Raw genomic sequence first — 18,278 nt, 5'->3', positions numbered from 1 at the left:
GTTCTTACTCCAAAAATAGCTGTACGATCATGGGAAACTTATTTCCATTCATTGAACATCAACTTTTCTCCCCTTTGTAATGAAAGCAATAAATAGAACAAAAATGGGAGCAACATAAAAGCAGCCAAAAACAGAGTTGGTGTGAAAACTGAGTGAGGTAATAGCCAAATGGCCATGGCATATAGTAGGTGACCAACAATGACAGCTATTTGTTGGACTCATGAAATGTGTGCTCTAACAAAATAAGCTAAATAAATAGGTTCACTTTGCTATTACCATTATTATTAAAGCACTAATAAGCAGAGGCTACATGATATCTTGGAAAATCACAGGATTATACCTAGAAAACCTGAATTCTAATCTCAATTGCATTTATCAATTTTCATGTGACCAAACCAAAACTCAAATTATTCCCAGGTTCTTCAGATGTTAGAATAGCAACAATCACTCCTTTTACAAGATGTTCTTAGTGTGAAGGTCAAATGAAACAATGCTTATGAGATGCTGGGTAAATGCTCCATAAAGAAGCCAAGTCACCATCAATACAGTGAAGGGTAAACGTACATTACAAGTTAAATGTGATTAAGTATAACTTCTACAATGATAAGCATTGCACCAGACAGACAAATTCATCTGCTTGCACTTGAGTGGAACAAAAGCATACTCAAAATTCTGTTCTTCCACTCATTAGACTTTTATTCAGCCCTTTAATTAGATATGTCAAACGTAGTAATAAACATCCCAAAATAACAATGCAATGTAATTGCTGTTTATAGAACAATGAGTTAAAAGAATGAAAACAAGGTATAGAATAAAGAACTAGGTAACTTTTTTAAAGTTAAGTTAGGAACACATCTGGGATAGACACATATTTTGGAGAGTTTGTGAAAATACCAATTCCAGGCATCCACACACGCTGCTAATGGTGCAGTAAACAGGCTACAGGACTGACACCTTGGTATATAAAATACCACTGGGTGGATCTGATGGTTTGCCAATGTATCTAAAATTACTATGTAGGAATAAAATTAATCCATATTTAAAGGCTTTTTATACTTGCAATGCCCTTCATGAAGTAAGACAATAAACTCTGCTTAAGGTTAAAAAGACTTGCACAAACACACCATCAAAAATCAAGTGGTTCTGAACATATACACAGAATTTCTAGAAAAAATGGAAAGAAGAGTTGACCAAGTTTATCTCCAGATGCTTTATAAGGTTTACAGTAATATCAAAGGGGCAAGTAAATTATGCAAATGAGCCATGTGAGGAGGCGGGGCAGCAGGAGGTCTCATGGCAGCCGTGGGAATGCAGATCGGTGCAGCCACCTTGGAAGGCAGTGGAGGGGGTTCTTACATAAATAAACATACCTTCACCAGATGTTTCAGCAATCACACTTGCTGGTATTTATCCAACTGAGCTGAAAATTTATGTTCCCAAAAAACCTGCACATGGGTGCTTACAGCAACTTTACGCATCATTGTCAAAACTGGGGAGCAACCAAGATGCCCTTCAGTAGGTGAACAGATAAACAAACTGGCCCATCCAGACAATGGGATAGTATTCAGCTCTCGAATGAAATGAACCATCAAGCTATGAAAAGACCTGGACGAAGCTTAAATGCATGTCACTGAGTAAAAGAAGCTAATTCAAAAAGGCTCTACATTGTATGTTTCCAACTATAAGACATTGTGAAAAAGGCAAAACCATGGAAACAATGAAAATATCAGTGGCTGCCAGAGGATTGAGGAAGGGTGGGAGAACAGGCAGAGCACAGAGGATTTTTAGAGCAATAAACATATTTTGTATGATACCATCACGATGGAGAAGGGTATTATACATTTGTCCAAACTTACAGAATGTACACCCCCAAAGGGAGCCCTGGTCTCCCATGTAAACCATGGGCTTTGGGCGATAATGACGTGTCTATGCAGGTTCATCAGTTGTGACAAATGTACCTCTCTGGTGGGGATGTGGGTAATGGAGAGGCTGTACATGTGTGTCCATGTAGAGTGTCTGTGGGAAATCTCTACCTCCGCTCAATTTGTTGTAAACTTAAAATTACTTTGACAAAAAAATTCTATTAAAAAAATTCCTCAGCAAATCTTGTTTGAAAGAATATCTTTAGATTCTGGCTCCCTTGCTTCATTTTGTAAGTAATTTAAATAAATTTCAAGACTTTACAGGTGAAACAGTGACAAATGTTTACCGCTCTTCAGAGGATTCATTTTTTTTCTATAAGATTATTTAAGGTTAAAAGTAAACATAATTATAAAAGTTGGGGGTATTCTGACATTCCTTCTTTAAAATAGTCTATCTTTTAAATTGTAGAATACTGAGTTTCAAATTAACAATTGGAAAAGCTAGAAAACAAAACCTGACCTATTGATTCTAAGACTGGTATTTGTTTTTACCACACCATATGTGCTATTTACAAACCTAATGGATTTCACTGTGTCAATTACAAAATTGTAGGATAGGCTGCTTAATATAAAAAAGTGACAGTGTTTTACCCAGTGTCTTGAACATTACAAATTCCTCTATATTGGTCAAGGAAGATAATTTTTCATAAAATCTCTCAAAATAATTATTGTTCAAGAGAATTAAGTTCAATATAATTTATGTGACCACTCTGGATATTAGCATTTTATAAAGAATGGACAAACACATTATGTAACGGCAGACATTGTTAAAAATAATAAAAGTAGTAAAAGTTTATGAGTAAGAGAGAAGGAAAGATGCGGAATTTTTTAGATATTATTGTGTGTATAGGCTTTACATATGTTTTTAAATTGTTTTATAATTTTATGAATTAGGGATTTATTCATATTTTATTAAAGGGAAAACAACTCTAAGATGGTTAAGTTACTTACATAAGGTAGTAGAGCCTGTATTGCTATAGCTGTGATTTGAATTCACGTCAGATGACCCAGTCCAATGCAAATCCAGCTACGCAACCTACCGACCATTTATTTCACCTATCTCAAAGCAATACTAAAGCACAGAAGAGGAGAGCCTGGGAAGAATTATCAAGAAACAAGTGAGAAAATAGAAAAAAACAATATCCAGAGCTAAATAGCAATATTATGCATCTACGAAAAGTATTTGTGAAATTCCAGAGCTAGGATGGTGACCATGACCTTCCAGGGTGTACATGATGAGAGGCGGAATATTCTAATCAAAAGCATTCATTAATTTAAAAATTATTGAATTAATTAAAACGTTTCTAAAAAGAGTACCATGGTAGCTACTCACAAACATTCAAATAATTTCCATGCAACCATAAAACTCCTACAAGAAAACTTAAATAGTAAACTGTTGAACACCTGTGTTAGTCATTTTTTCTGAATATGCCTCCCCAAGCAAGGGAAACTAGAGCAAAATAAACAAGTGGGACCACATCAAACTAAAAAGCTTCTTCACAGCAAAGGAAACCATGAACAAAATGAAAAGGCAGCCTACTGTACAGGAGAAGATACCTGCAAATGATACTCCTGATAAGGAGCTACTATAAGAATGTATAAAGAGAATCCATAAAACTCAACACCTGAAAAACTAGAAACCCAATTAAAAAGTGGGTAGAGGACCTGAACAGACCTTTTTCCAAAAAGAACATACAAGGGGCCAACAGCCACATGAAAAGATGCTCCAATCATCAGGAAAATGCAAACCAAAACCACAAAGAGATACTACCTCACACGGGTAAGAATAGCATTATGCAAAAGACGAGAAATGACAAGTGTTGGTGAGGATATGGAGAAATAGGAACCCTCCTACATTGTTGGTGGGAATGTAATTTGGGAAGCAACTATGAACAACAGCGTGGAAATAGAAATAGAAATACCATCCAACCCAGTAACTCCACTTCCAGGAATTTACCCAAAGAAAACAAAATCTCTGTTTTGAAAAGATATATGCACCACTCTATTTACTGCCATATTACTTACAATAACTAAGATAAGGAAGCAACCCAAGTATACATCAATAGATGACTGGATAAATAAGATGTGGTTCACATACACACTATGGTATACAATTCAGCCATAAAAAAGAAAGAAATCCTCCCACTTGGGACAACACAGATGGACTTAGAGGGTATTATGCTAAGTGAAATAAACCAGGTGGAGAAAAACAAATACCATATGATTTTACTTACATTGGGAATCTAGAAAAAAAACAAAACAAAGGGGCAAACAAAACAGAAAAAGACTCATAAACACAGAGATAAACTGGTCTTAACCATGAGTGGGGTTGAAATAGGTGAAGGGAATAAAGTGATACAAACTTTCAGTTGTAAAATAAATAAGTCACAGAGATGAAAACCACGGTCAAAGAATTATAATAGGTAATAATTTTGTATGGTAACAAATGGTAGCTACACTTACAGTGAGCATTTCCTAATGTATATAACTGTTCAATCACTGTGTTGTACACTTAAAACCCATATAACACTGCAGATCAAATACATTTCAATAAAAAAAAGTATTCAAATAAATTACATGTAGAAGGACAAATTCACTCACTGTTGATCAAGAACATAGAACCAAAAACTGGGCATAAAGAACATATTTTAGTTTAAGAAGTAATTTTCAAATATGTGCCATATAAAGATGGAATGGCATAACCAAATAAAAAGTCTAAGCCAAGGCTGGACATCAGAGACACTGAAGAGGCAGGAGCTCTTTAATTCTATTACTGATTGGACATCATAACTTCCAAGTTTCAAGGCCAATATTTTAATACTCTATAAACACATGGATTTGTTTTCTACACTGCATGTAAGGAAGTGGGGTGAGAAGTGTGGTGTGGATACTTCAGTGAAAGGTACCCTTCAAGAAAGTAAAAATAATACCATATAGAGTTTAAAACTGAAACACACCCATCATGATGGATATATTTTTTTTAATAACACAAAGTAAATGTTGGTGAGAATGTGGAGAAATTGGAAATCTCCCTCATTGCTGGTGGGAATGTAAAATGGTGAGTTGCCGTGGAGAATGATACAGTGGTTTCTCAAATAATTAAACACAGAATTTTAATGATTCAGCATCTGGGTCTATACTTAAAAGAATTGAAAGTAGAGATTCAAATATGTTCACAGCTACATTTTGACAATACCTGCAATTTCACAATACTTGTTTGTCAATGGATGGACGAACATTATATGGGTACATGTACAAAAGAATACTGGATTATTCTGGCTTTAAAGAGGTGGGAATCCTGACAACATTAAATAACATGAGTAAACCCTGACATCAAGAGCCAAGTGAAACAAGCCAGTCACCAGAGGAGAGATATTGTGGTTTCACTTACATGAGATACTTAGAGGAGCCAAATTCATAGAAGCAGGAAGCAGAAGGGTGGCTGCCAAGGGCTGGAGGGCAGGGATGGGGAGTCAATGTTTAATGAGGACAGTCTCAGGTGGGCAAGATGAATGAGTTCTGGGGATGATGATGGGATGGCTGCCCAGCAAGGTGAATGTGCTTAATACCACTAAACTATATACTTAAAATGGTTAAAATAGTAAATGTATTGTTATGTTTGTATTACCCTGTTTTTAAAAATTAAAACACACACAGAAACACACAAACACCAAGTGCCCATAGTCTGTCTCATGAACTAAATAAAAATATTCAGGGACCAAGCCTAGGAAACTGTATTTTTAAATGAGTGCTTAGCAATCCTCATCTGTAGGCAAGACTGAAAATTACATCTCTTGTCAGTGGAGGATTCCTGTTAAAAATATGACTTCCTATGTATATCTACTGTCTTTCGATCTTCACAGTACTTACTACTATGATAAATTAATAAAGTTTGAGATAATAACATTATTTATTAAGTAACTGAACACCTTTGAAACATATTTGATCAATCTCTTGGTCTATAAATTTGATTCACAATTTAGTAACACATAAGGTCACTGGAAATAAATGTAATTAACTTGCCTTCTTGTAGACCTATGTAGGCTTCTGTGATATGAACCAAATGAGGTATTATTAATCTTCATTTTAACTTATAAATTAAAAGCACAGACCTTTATGCATTCTTTATTGTTCTATAAAGAAAAAAAGCACTATTTGACACAGAATAAACCTCAGATTCTTGATTCTTATATTTTATGGAATATTCCTAGATTTATTTTCCTAGAATATGGTATAAAACAAAATAAATATACCATATTCTTGTATTAAGAAATATGAACTGGATAGGAAGAGGACATACATATCTCACTTAGAAGCCCTATATAGCTCTTATGTACTAAATCTGTTACACAGTAAATGAACATGTACTATTGGTTTCTAAGTTGAATATTATTTCTTAGCAGATGGTCCAGAGGGCTTTTATAAGCCAAGGTTGCCAACATGGATAATATAATAATATATGTAAATTGGTGTTGGATAAATGCAAGTTTTCAACCAGAATTTCCCACCTGGCCTTCACAGCGACATGCATATAAGGGCCTGTTTGCATATCAATGTGATGTTTAGGCCTGTCCCAGGCTAGGCCATTCTCTCCTCTCCTTTGTTCCTTGTACCTAATTGGTCTGATGCCTGCCAATCACCAAGGACCTGCCCACAGAATTTCCCCCCAGAAAGGGTGGGCAGGAAGAGCCTGCAGGGGCCATGGCAGCAGGGACGAATGGAGGCTGGCTGGTGGAGCCAAGCCAGAGACTTGAGCTGTGAGCGATGAAACCCTTCCTCCCAACCTGCCCTTTCGCTTTTCTTCCTTCAGTTTCCCTGGACTTATAGGGAACTTGCCCTCAGGGAACCCCCTTACTCCCAGAGCTACAACTGGCATGGCTATTAGCACTTAAATACCCTAACAAGTCATTTGTCCTAAATGATTAAAAAAAAATTCTAAATCAATTCTTGTGAGTTGATCAAATAAATGAACCAGATCAAATAACAGGTCATAATTGACATTTTTAAATGATTGAAAGCATTTTTAGAAAACATTGTAATCATATTGGTGTATTACCCCCCCCTGAATTTCAGTTCTACGAACATAAACTTTTTCCACTAGAAAATGCCGAAAGGCACCACCCACTTACATGAAGCAGTGCTCTGGTATGACCATGGCTCCACTGTTTCAGGCTTCTATCAATTAACACAATCCAAGAACATAACAAAGTGACCCTCATGCAAACCAGTGAAACTTAAGGGCATCTGGGAGTCTTGGCGGGAGGCAACACCTAGCTCGTGCAATCCACACACACCGTGCTTTAAGAAGGACAGCAATGTGTTTAAAGACAGGAAAGATGGGTTGGGGGGGTGCATTTTTTCAAACACTAGTCTTTTCCATTTCAGAAATAATCACAGCTGTAATACTGTGAATGATTCTGTTCATTGAAGGAAATAAAATCTCCAAATGACATCTCAACAGCTTTTCATATGCAGCCAAGAACTGACTGTCAGAATTCATGAGACATTTTGCAAATGGATGAGAAAACTTGCAGGAATGGAGGAAGTTCCAAGAACTGGTCCAGAAAGGGCAGAAACAATGGGCAGGTGCATGGCTAAGCCCAGGACTGCCCTGGGGTGTGGAGTCTTCTTTGCACTGCCCTCCAGTCCTTACAGGAATGGCTCACATGGCTATGAGTCCATACGTCAATCTTTCTTGACTCGATTCTGAGCAGCTTAAGTTAAATGCTCTCCTAACTCACCAGTTCTGTAGGACTTCTGTTGAATTTAATTGCAACTTAATGAGCCAGCAGGAGACAGGCTGCCCTTCCCACAGAGGCCCAGCTTCAGGAAGAGTACAAACTAGAGAGCTCTGAAGAAACCTGGGTGCTGCTCTAAGGCACAGCCACCTTCTCTCCCCTGATGCTTCATCCCCAGAAATGTGCACGAGCAGGGACATGTCAATCACACAGAGCTGACTTCTCCTGAAATCTCTGGACCTATTTAAATTCAGCTTCTTTATTTTCAGCCTATTGATCATAACTCACTGCTATGGTAGCTACAAGTGAAGCAACTCTAGGCTAGGCTGGAGAGCACAATTAGGGAAATACAGAAAGCACATTTTGCTTCCGAGTCTTTCATCTCAGGGCATGTGTATGTCATATCCTAGAGAAAATAACTTTTGTATAAAACATGATCCTTATATACATGTATCAGTTCAGTACCAGCAGATTCTTTAAACAACTGTCAGGAATTCCTGATAAAAATTTCAGTAACTTATCTATTTATCTACTACACACCCAAATTAATCTGTGACCAAAAACAAGGCAGGGGGTCAGGAAGTGAAAGGGAAAGAAGTGATTTTTTTTTTCACAGCTACAGCGTGTCTATTCAAAGCATTTTCCGAATTATTTAAAATTTTTGGCATGCAGCTACTCTAGGTTCATCCATGCATTTCCCTTTTAAGTTTGTCATAGCAAACAGAATTTTTAAGCTGTATTCAAGAAGATGCAGGTCCTCATTAAAACTATTTTTCAGTCAATTTCTGCTGTGGCAACTCATAATTAGCCACACCTAAATAAGTAGAAGTAATGGCAGAGAAAATTTTCCATGGAAAAATACAAAGAAATTTATTTTTGGCGTAAGTATGCTTTCTTTTATTTTAAAGCAGATTTACCATCACCAAACTAGTTTTACTTAAATTCATTTGAAAACATACTATTTTCCCAAAACTCTTACTAGCATAATGGTATAACAAAACAAAGTAGAATTATTCTGAATAATGAATAGAAATTCACATGAGATGGAAAATATGTTGCAGCTAAGCCAAAAGGTAGATAAGCTGTAAATGAACAAATTAGTTGATTTTACATGGAAGCTTGCAATGCAAATGCTTGTGTGAATGTGTACATATGTATCCATATTCTTATGTGTGTATGTGTGTGCATATTTTTGCTTTTATTTAGAGAGGATTTGGTGTTGAGAAATTATGACATGTGTAATGAAATATAACATTTTTAATTAGTTGTACATTATTTTCTGCATATTTTGTGAAGCATTCTATAGAAAAGAAAATATGATTTTAAGTAAATACAGTAAAAAATGGTATAAACATCAATATAAAAAATGTAATGCTAGGGTAACTTTTTCTTCATTCCTTTCAGGAAATATGAAAACACCCCCAAAAAATAAAGCATGGAAAATCAACTTATCTAAATATGGTATGGATGTCCACAAACCATGAAAAATATATTAAAAATTATAAATACTCATAAAATGTATTACAAATTATTTTACATGCAGTAGTTCAATCAGATTTTGAAAATGATACTTAACAAAAGATTGGGTCATCAGAAAGGGTAAGAAAGCTTAGATATTAACACACCTCAAGTCTATTCTATCCAAATGTTGCACACTATCTATCTTATTCAGCACTACATGAGAACATGATTTTTCTCCCTCCTCGGTATGTTCTGCAAATAGGTTTGGTAATTTGGCTTAATGCCAAAGACAAATAGAAACAAATACATCTATCTCAATCTAATTTTTTTCCACTTTTCTTTTTTTTATACAAAACTTTCTCATTCATGTTTATCGGCTCTATTATGCTCAGTCAAGCAAAACCAGGGCTTGGCAGCCTACAAAATATTCTTAAAATACAGAAACAATGCTACCAGCTCTATTTTGAATGTTCATTCAAGAAAATACTTACTTTTAAAACATAAACTTCAAAATGCCACTAGGATGCAATTATTTCATTCTATGACATCATATGGGTGACAGTACCACATAGTAGTCAGGAAAGAAGGTTCAGGGGTCTTGACCACCTGGACCCGAACCTTGACTCCGCACTTTGGTGACTATGACCTAGGGTAGGAGCTTAGCCTTCTCAAACGCCTCCCCTTCTCCATCTACCTGACAGGGTTACTGTGAAGAGTAAATAAATTAATATATGGAATGCTTAGACTGCTGCCTGGACATAGGATACTCTATAAAGACTAGCTATTATCTGTCATGAGCTCCTCCCTTCCTCATAATTTTCTGTTTATGATGAGTTGGTAGGTTAGAAACCTCTTTGAAAGTAAAGTAGATCAGTCTTACTGTATATCAGAGTTTGAGTCTCCCAATAATTATCTTAGTAATTTTTACTTTAATGAGAGCTAAATCCTGGTTCAAGAAATTACCACACACACACACACACACACACACACACATACACACAAACAAGCCAATCTTTATTCCAATTGAATGTACCAAGTAAGGCAAATTTAAGTGTTGACATCCATTTCATAGATACCTCCAATTTTTCAAGGTTTATGATTCTATCATAAAAACTCATTTCCCAAGAAAGCTTGCAAATCTTTCAGTCTGTATGTCATTATTTTTTCATTGTCTTTTTCTTTTTAGTGCATTTGACTTGACTGGTTATTAGCCAAATCAAAATTACCTTTAAAAATTTTTAAATACAGATTCCACAAATAAACACACTGGATAAGAGTAGTGAAGCCACACCCACACGCAGTAGCAAAGAAAGGAACTAGCACTAAAGGTGTGGATGTGAATGACCATTCAGACTGAAGGCTGACACCAATGTGGGCAGGGGTGGCCATCATCTGGATCCACCCAGTGACTCTCACGAGGGAGGTTGGCTGGTGTAGCATTCATCCCAGATATTAGTTAAAGTTTAGACACCTAGCAAAAAAAAAGTACTCTAGGCTTCCTTTAATAATATATCATAACTCATTTTTAAAAATGATTTTTAAGTGGTACATTACTTCATGGGGTAATTACTTTTGTAAAGTCACCATAGTCTATCTAAAGTAGAAACATATTGTTTCAAACTTTAAAGGGAAGTCTCTGGCTCTAATATTGTAGAATTTAGTAAACAAACCTGTTTAGTAGCTTATATAATTACGATTGCACTGAGCTTGATGTTTCATTCTCATGTTTGGATGGAAGCACTTCCTTTCCCATGCTTATTTTCTGCTCTTCCTTCTCTGGTAAACAAACCAGAACTACAAACTGTGTGCACAGAGGTGGAGGAACTCTAACTTTGTATAAAACTCTTCCTGTTGGGTCTTACTGAGACCCCAACTGTGTCAAAATTCCAAACTGCTTGTTTTAAATGATAGCTTTTCTTAACTGAAAAACAGACAGCAAAGACACTTTTTTAAAATTTTGTACAACTAAATCTATTTTCTAGTGAATGCAGTTGAATATATTTGAAAACTAGCTGACATAACTTGCATCAGCTAATAAAAATGGATTAAAAAGTTCAGAAGCCCAAACCAGTAACCTCAGATATGTATCTAAAAATAAGTGACACCCTGACATAATCATGACACCTATTAACATTTTTCTAACTATATTATTCTGAGATAGAAGTAATTATTGCATGAATTTTTCCACTCATCTAAGCTGTCCTATTTAGTAACTTAAAATTGAGCAAACAATAAATATCACAATTAAAATACAGTGCTTTCTGCACAATAATAAGGAAGGGTAGCGCATCATGATGCAGATTCTTGATTACATTTACTAAACATGTAAATATTTCTATTGTAAAATAATTAGATTCTTACCCCGATCGAAGGCCTTTCCAGGACTCCAAGTGTGGAAATAATCATCCTAAGAAGGAAAATATTGTGCGTTGAGTGTATATGAGTAATTAAATTGTAAACATTCATATAAAATCTAAATTAAAATATGAAATACAGAAGCTGAATACAAACCTCTACTTCCTGCCATGGCAAGCAGCAAATTATAAAAAAATAAATAAAAAACAAGGAAAAGGAACAAGAGAAAAACAATAGTTACCAAAAGGGAACACAATGATTATACATTATAGAAATGTCTTTAAAAAAAGTGTTCATTTTCATTGCAAGTTCATTTTCATAACAATTTACCTACTTTTGTTGCCACTTCACCTAAATATTATAACGCAATACTTTCCATTGCAGTTCAATGCACAATGCAACGTGCAGATAATCACCCAAAGCCAATAAACTCTAAACGTATCTTTCCAGTTTCCAATTATACAACTTCATTTCCCACTAGCACAATAGTAAATGGAACCATTAATATAACATGGAAAATACTAAGTGATCCTTTACTAGCCCACAGAGTAAATATACTTTATGCAGATCAGTCACATGTTAATTGAATATCTAAGGAGGTCATCAAAATTCAATTGGAAGCTTAAAAAAATAATGCACACATAGTTCAATCTTGTCTAAGGTTTAAGTCTTTGATGTGGAAAATAATTATTACAACATATTCTCTATAAATTTATAAATGGGACTATACAATTTAGAAGTGGGGCAAGTATAAAAAAGAGAATTTTTAAAAAGCAAATCCAAACTAAGTCTATTTTATGTATTGTTTGTAGCTTTCTAAACCCTGCAAAAATACTTCATACACAATCATCTTTTATGGTAAATAGAACAGATTTAACTGTCAAATTAATAAGCTTCTTGCACAGTAATAAGAAAGGGTAGCGCATCATGATGCAGATTTTTGATTACATTTCCTAATTTTGTACACAAACCCACTCGAGCCCATCCGTTGGAAAGCCACAGAACCTTGGGAATGTGAAAAGGTCAAGTAGATTCTTTGAACCTTCTTCCTAACATCTTTGCAAACACCCTCGGATGTACAAAGAGGAAATAGTACATATTTTAATTATGGAAATAAATATGCTTCTCTAACTTAATTATTCAAAAAATGTTAAACTGTTACAAATGTTTTTCCTTATGATGGCTGATCATTCATCACCACCTTCTGCACTCCCACCTGATCACCTTCAAGGGCAGAAAAAGAAGGAAAAAAAGGAAAACCACAGAAGATACCTCTGTCACTCCTATATTTAGGTTGAGATAGGATTCTATTAAGAGGGGCATGCCACAGCAATCTATGTATAGGTTCTACACTAAATCATCTAGGATTAGATTAAGGAAGGATAACACCACTAGAGAATTAAATATTGATTGTTTAGTCTCTTTTTAACATCTCTTTGTAAAACAATTATAGCATGATAAAGTCCTTGAAAATTCAGCTTTCCAATTAAATTACTCCATTCAAAGTCTCAAAAATTTACCTGAGGATCATAATACACTCATTTGTAACTTTAAGTTCTTATATTACATCTTACTGTTGAGGATGATGACTATTAGTCATTCCAAGCACGGAGGGAAGTTGGAGGTCCTCCTGAAGCATAACAAAAGCTAGACTATGAGCATGAGCTATGGATTTGGAGAAGGGCAAGCCTGAATTTTAAATTTGGCTTTACCACTTATTAACTGTATCACTTTAGAAAAAGTGATCATCTAAACCTCAGATCGTTGTGACTAAAGTTGGAAACATTAATACCTACTTATCTGGTAGGTGCTGTGGGGATTAGTTATGAAGAATGTAAAAGACCAGCACAACACCTGGCATCAAGGAGGCATTTAGAGCACAACCAGAGGGGCCTGGTTCACGCTGTGTTAGTATCTTTGGGTATCATCGCCGTTGCACAAGTTCTCACTACTATGACAGTCCTTGAATTGTTCTGGTTTGTTGTATAGAGCCATGGACTCCTCATAACATTTTTTAAAGTGGTGTGCAAACTGTGCCCCTCCCAATGTCAAACTTCAGACACAGCGAAGCCTGCCATCCATGACTGCAGCTAATGCAAGAGGCAAGTTTTCTGCTGTCACCCCAAAGTGCTCTAAAGTGGTACAGCTACAGTGCCCCCAGCCAGGAGGATGTGGCTAAGTTTTTACTACAGTAGTGACTTCGCCCACACAAATACCACAGCGATCTAGAATGGGAACAGCTATGAAACTGACACATTAGCACTGAACCTGATAATAGGAAAGGAACATGTCTGACCCAACACATACCCTGTGAAACACTCCACACTGTACAGATAAGCAGGAACAGAGTGAACACATACTTAAAAAAGAACACAATGATCAAGTGTAAAGCAACCACATTTGATTAACTTCCTTCTGAATGGCATGATCATGTTGCGTGAGTTTGGGGCCATAGCTGTGTAAAAATCTATAATCACCATGCAAAAAATGAGCCTAGTTAAGTCAAGGGCAGGGCCAATGTCTGGCCACTGTAGGGGCCTGATAGAGTATAGAAAAGCAAAGCAGTTAGCTGTTGGCTATTTTTAGATATTTTTCTTTGCACTTCCACATCCCTAGACTTTCCTTTTTTCCTGTAAGTGGTTTCACCTCATTAAATCTTAGGAATTTTGCCAGGAAGAGGAGTAAAAGTATTTTCACATAAGTGTTCACTCAGGTGCAACTTCTTTTGTTTCAAAAAGCTTTGTGTCAATGTTGGATGTTCTCAGGATTTAATTTAGATCCAGAATAAGTCAACCAGGGATTTAGAAAACAACTGTAAGAAGTGCCCCAAAGGGAGAAATTCAGATTTGGATGCCTGAAATCAAGGCTGAGCGTTCCCACAGGCAAAGCAGTATTCTTGTCCCAAAGCTTATGTGTCCTAAAGCTTATGCCAGTGAATTAAAGTGACAACAAAATTTAATACTGGACCTTTACCAATGTCTTATATGGAAAGAAATAATATTTATTGGCATTCCAAAGGTGTAGTCTGCATAAGAAAATTTGTGTAACCTCGTAAAATTATTCCTTGCTGTTTTAATGCTCATTTTTTAATAATTTTAAATAAAATACATATTTAATATAAAACAGTTTCTAAAACTTGGCCCTATTGATATTTTGGGCTAGATAATCTGTTGCCAAACTGGGGGAGGGGCCTGTCTTGCACGCTGCATTCTGGGTAGGAGCAGCCCTGTCCCTTCCCCAGAAGAGGCCAGCAGGACACCATGGAGGGGGGGGGGGCCAGGCCACCTTGTTACTTCTCAAGGTGTGACAAACGGAAATGTCACCAAATATTACCAAATGTCTACTCTGGGGGAAAAAAAATCACCTATGTGAGGACCACTGATGTAAAGTTGTTTGGAAATAACCAGAAAGACAAATGAATTGAAATATCCTACACTAAGGGGTTGCCAACAGCGACAGATGCTTCTTCACAAATGCTTTATTATATTGAGATAATATTATTATACATTCAATTTTATATCCAGGCTTTTTGTGTAACATTTTGTTAGGAGCACTCTACATTGGATCAATATGTTTTGCCAAAATATTTAATGGCTGCCTAATAGGCTTTTCAAGTGGATTTACCATCATTTAGCTATCTGGTCATGTGCCTGTGTTTTCATATTCTTTATAGTATTTTGTTATAAGAAATAACTCAAACATAAATGTCTGACCAAGTATCTACTTTCTTATGAACACAGAATATAAGCATAGGAAAGTGGTCACTGGGAATAAACACTCTGCTCAGAATGGAGAAACTAGTTTCCTGTGACAATAACTGGTTCTCACTAGGCTTTGTGCAGATGAGGCAGTTTGGAAGGACAAGTTTATACACAAAGATGAACTGTGTGGTTCATTCACTCACTGCTACCTCTGTACTCATAAATTATCCCTTTGCCTGCAGGAATGTATGGATTGGCAGACTGGGTCAGGGGTGTCTTAAACATCGCCATAGATTCTGATACGTGATCAGCTGGAAGTTGGAGAGTCTTCATGCCCAAGAGCTCCACGATGCCTGAGATGAACACGGAAAGGTATTACTCAGATCATGTTAGCCATCAAGAGCCATTCGGCCTGTTCCAGTGCCTATGAAGAGCTATACAGGCCATAAAACCTTACTGAAATATGTATTTTAAAGGAGATGGCTAGCAAAGCATGCCACTTTTAAACAATAATCAATAGGGATACTATTGAAGTTATGGGCACAATTTCCACACACATTCGGCAACTCGTGAGATGGCCACTGTAAGGTATTTTAAGCTTTAGAAAAAGTGTTAAATGACTATAAAACGAGAACCAAAGAGAAAACTTTGGAGACACATTGCAAAAATAAAATGGGTGTTAAGGTGATGACTATCAGTGGTGGACATCTCTGATGCAGTACACACATAGCCTAAAGATGTGACAGTCCAGTTCTAGGTTGGGTATAGAATCTTATGGTCAATCTATACTGAAATAGTTAGGTGATAATATATCCACAGTAGTACTCTTCTCTATCTGAAGTCTGACATCAGAATACCTGAAATTTCATACAGGACTTTTGCATATAGTCATCCATTTGGAATACACACACTATATATATTACACATATGCTGAAATGTGTGTATATATACATACACATACACACACATAAACATAAACACATATACATATATATATACACACACACATGAATGCATACTTTAAATGGGTCTATTACAGAGATACATTTCCTCACTGTCTATAACATTTGAATGTCACTTAAATAATATTTTATTCATAGGACTTTAGGCATATGAGACATCTCACAAGGCAGATGTATTTTAACAAACTATAGCTTTGTCAAAAAAAAAATCTATGTGGCATAAAATTGATAAGATTCCTTTAAAGATTTGCAGAACTACCTTAAATACAATTATGGAAATCTAGAAACCTTAGTCTCAGGGACAGAGTAAATAAATAAATGAACAAAGTAACTAAGTAAATAAATAAATTCAGTTTTAGTATTACCAACCATCTATACGGACACCTTTTCATCCAATGAGTTTCTTTGCAATGACTTCTCCCATAAAGTGATGGTATCAGCTCCATACCACGCTCAGGGAAGAGAAAGTCCCTTAGGACAGTTCTCTCTTGTTCTTTGTTCTAGTTGACAGAATCCTACTTGCTATCACAGTCTTTTACTTTAAAGAATATATAATATTCTATTCTATTAAGTACTAACAAACTGCATGTTATTGGTGAATCACTACTTAAAATTTCATTTGTAACTTTTTCCCAAAATTGGATACTTCCAAAAGCAACAGTGTTTAATCACTGATGTCATTAATACAATTGTTTAAAGTTGTGAATAAATTATGATAAAAAAATTCAAGAAAATGCCAGAAATAATAATTATGAAGACATAAAGATAAACTTATCTTGGCACATCGTTATCAAATGCTAGATTAACGATTTCAGTTAATGAGCTAGAATTAAAAAGTAAAGAAGACAACATAAGAAAACAAAGAGAAAGACATAATAAGGCATCAGGGCCAAGAGTACGGTTTTTGAGCAAGAAAAGCCTATTTTCAAGCCCTGTTTTCACCATATTCTCCAGTATTTAAACTCTGACTTCTAATTTTCTTTTCTGAAAACTGAGACTAATAATAACATCCTTAAGCTCTGTAAAGATTATATTAGATAATATATGCAATGTTTTAATATAGTTTCTAGATCACAATAAGCACTTTAAAATTGGTGCCTATTATTATAGCCAGAAAAGCACTCTAATAATTGCCACTAGTTGCTGCAATGTTATAAATGAATATCTTGTTTAACATCACATAAAATAGGATTTTTGAATAAAGTATGTGGTCTGAGCTAGAGGGAAGACTAAATTTGGAAGAAGCGATGGGAAAGCAGCATTTCGTCCCTCTTTGTGGCCCCTGACTTCTGAAGCCAGATATACGTAGACTATGACCTTCTTCATCTTCCAGTGCTATATCAGAGATCAGGACTTCATTTTTTTTCATTCATTCCAATAAGCACTTATTGTGTTCCTGGTAGAAGCTGAGGACAAAGAAAATGGAGTGATACACGGCCAGTGACTTCAAGGAACTCAGAATTTAACATGAAAGCCAGATGCACCCCAGAATGGACCAAGTGCTTGAGGAAAGTGAGAAAGCAGCTGTATCTGTCACGGTGTATGTGGGAAGTCTCCACGGGGAGGGTACCTTGTAAGTGTGCTCCCAGAGAACACAGAAAATCTGGGTGTTAACTCTCCAAGGTCTTGGAGATGCGACCTAGTCTTCCCTAGCTGCGGAGATGAAGAACCTGAAGCTCCTGCAGGACACGAGTAGATGATCTCCAGATGGCTCCCACCAGACCCTTTCCTCACTCTGTCTCCATCCTGCTACTCACAACAAACATGAGGTCTCATCTTCCTCCCCTGAACAGACTGGCTTTCAGGACCAACACGTTGTTTGACCAACAGAATGAAGCCGAGAGGATTTCAGGAACCTGAAGGCAAGTTTATGAGGAGCTTGCCATCAGGCCGCCCTGAGAGAAGCCCAAGCCACGGAGAGAACCCACTGGTCTACACCCCCGTTGAGCTCCTCCTGGTATCCCGAGTCACTGCTGGCCACGGGAGAGAGACTCCGAACTTCCAAATGACTCTGAACCCAGCACCCACTTTACTGTGGTCACTTTAGAGACTCAGAGTGAGAAATACCAAACTGATCAGAGTCGCAACAAAGAACCCTGAGAAATAATCATACACTGTAGTTTCAAGTCCCTGTGTTTG

General features: G+C 36.3%; 1 protein-coding gene across 4 annotated transcripts in view; it reads right to left on the bottom strand.

The window, feature by feature from the left end:
- SPOCK3 (SPARC (osteonectin), cwcv and kazal like domains proteoglycan 3) overlaps positions 1-18,278 on the bottom strand; it is a 375,273-nt gene that overhangs the window by 226,493 nt on the left and 130,502 nt on the right. For all 4 annotated transcript variants that reach the window (XM_057490895.1, XM_057490969.1, XM_057490951.1 and 1 more), the window contains exon 3: positions 11,483-11,528. In XM_057490895.1, coding sequence (XP_057346878.1) covers positions 11,483-11,528 — 46 coding nt within the window. The remainder of the gene's footprint in view (positions 1-11,482; positions 11,529-18,278) is intronic.

This window comes from Manis pentadactyla, chromosome 1 (assembly GCF_030020395.1).
Source record: "Manis pentadactyla isolate mManPen7 chromosome 1, mManPen7.hap1, whole genome shotgun sequence".
Taxonomy (NCBI): Eukaryota; Metazoa; Chordata; class Mammalia; order Pholidota; family Manidae; genus Manis; species Manis pentadactyla.
Note: the sequence above shows the minus strand (reverse complement) of the source record. Positions and strands in the feature narration are given on the sequence as shown.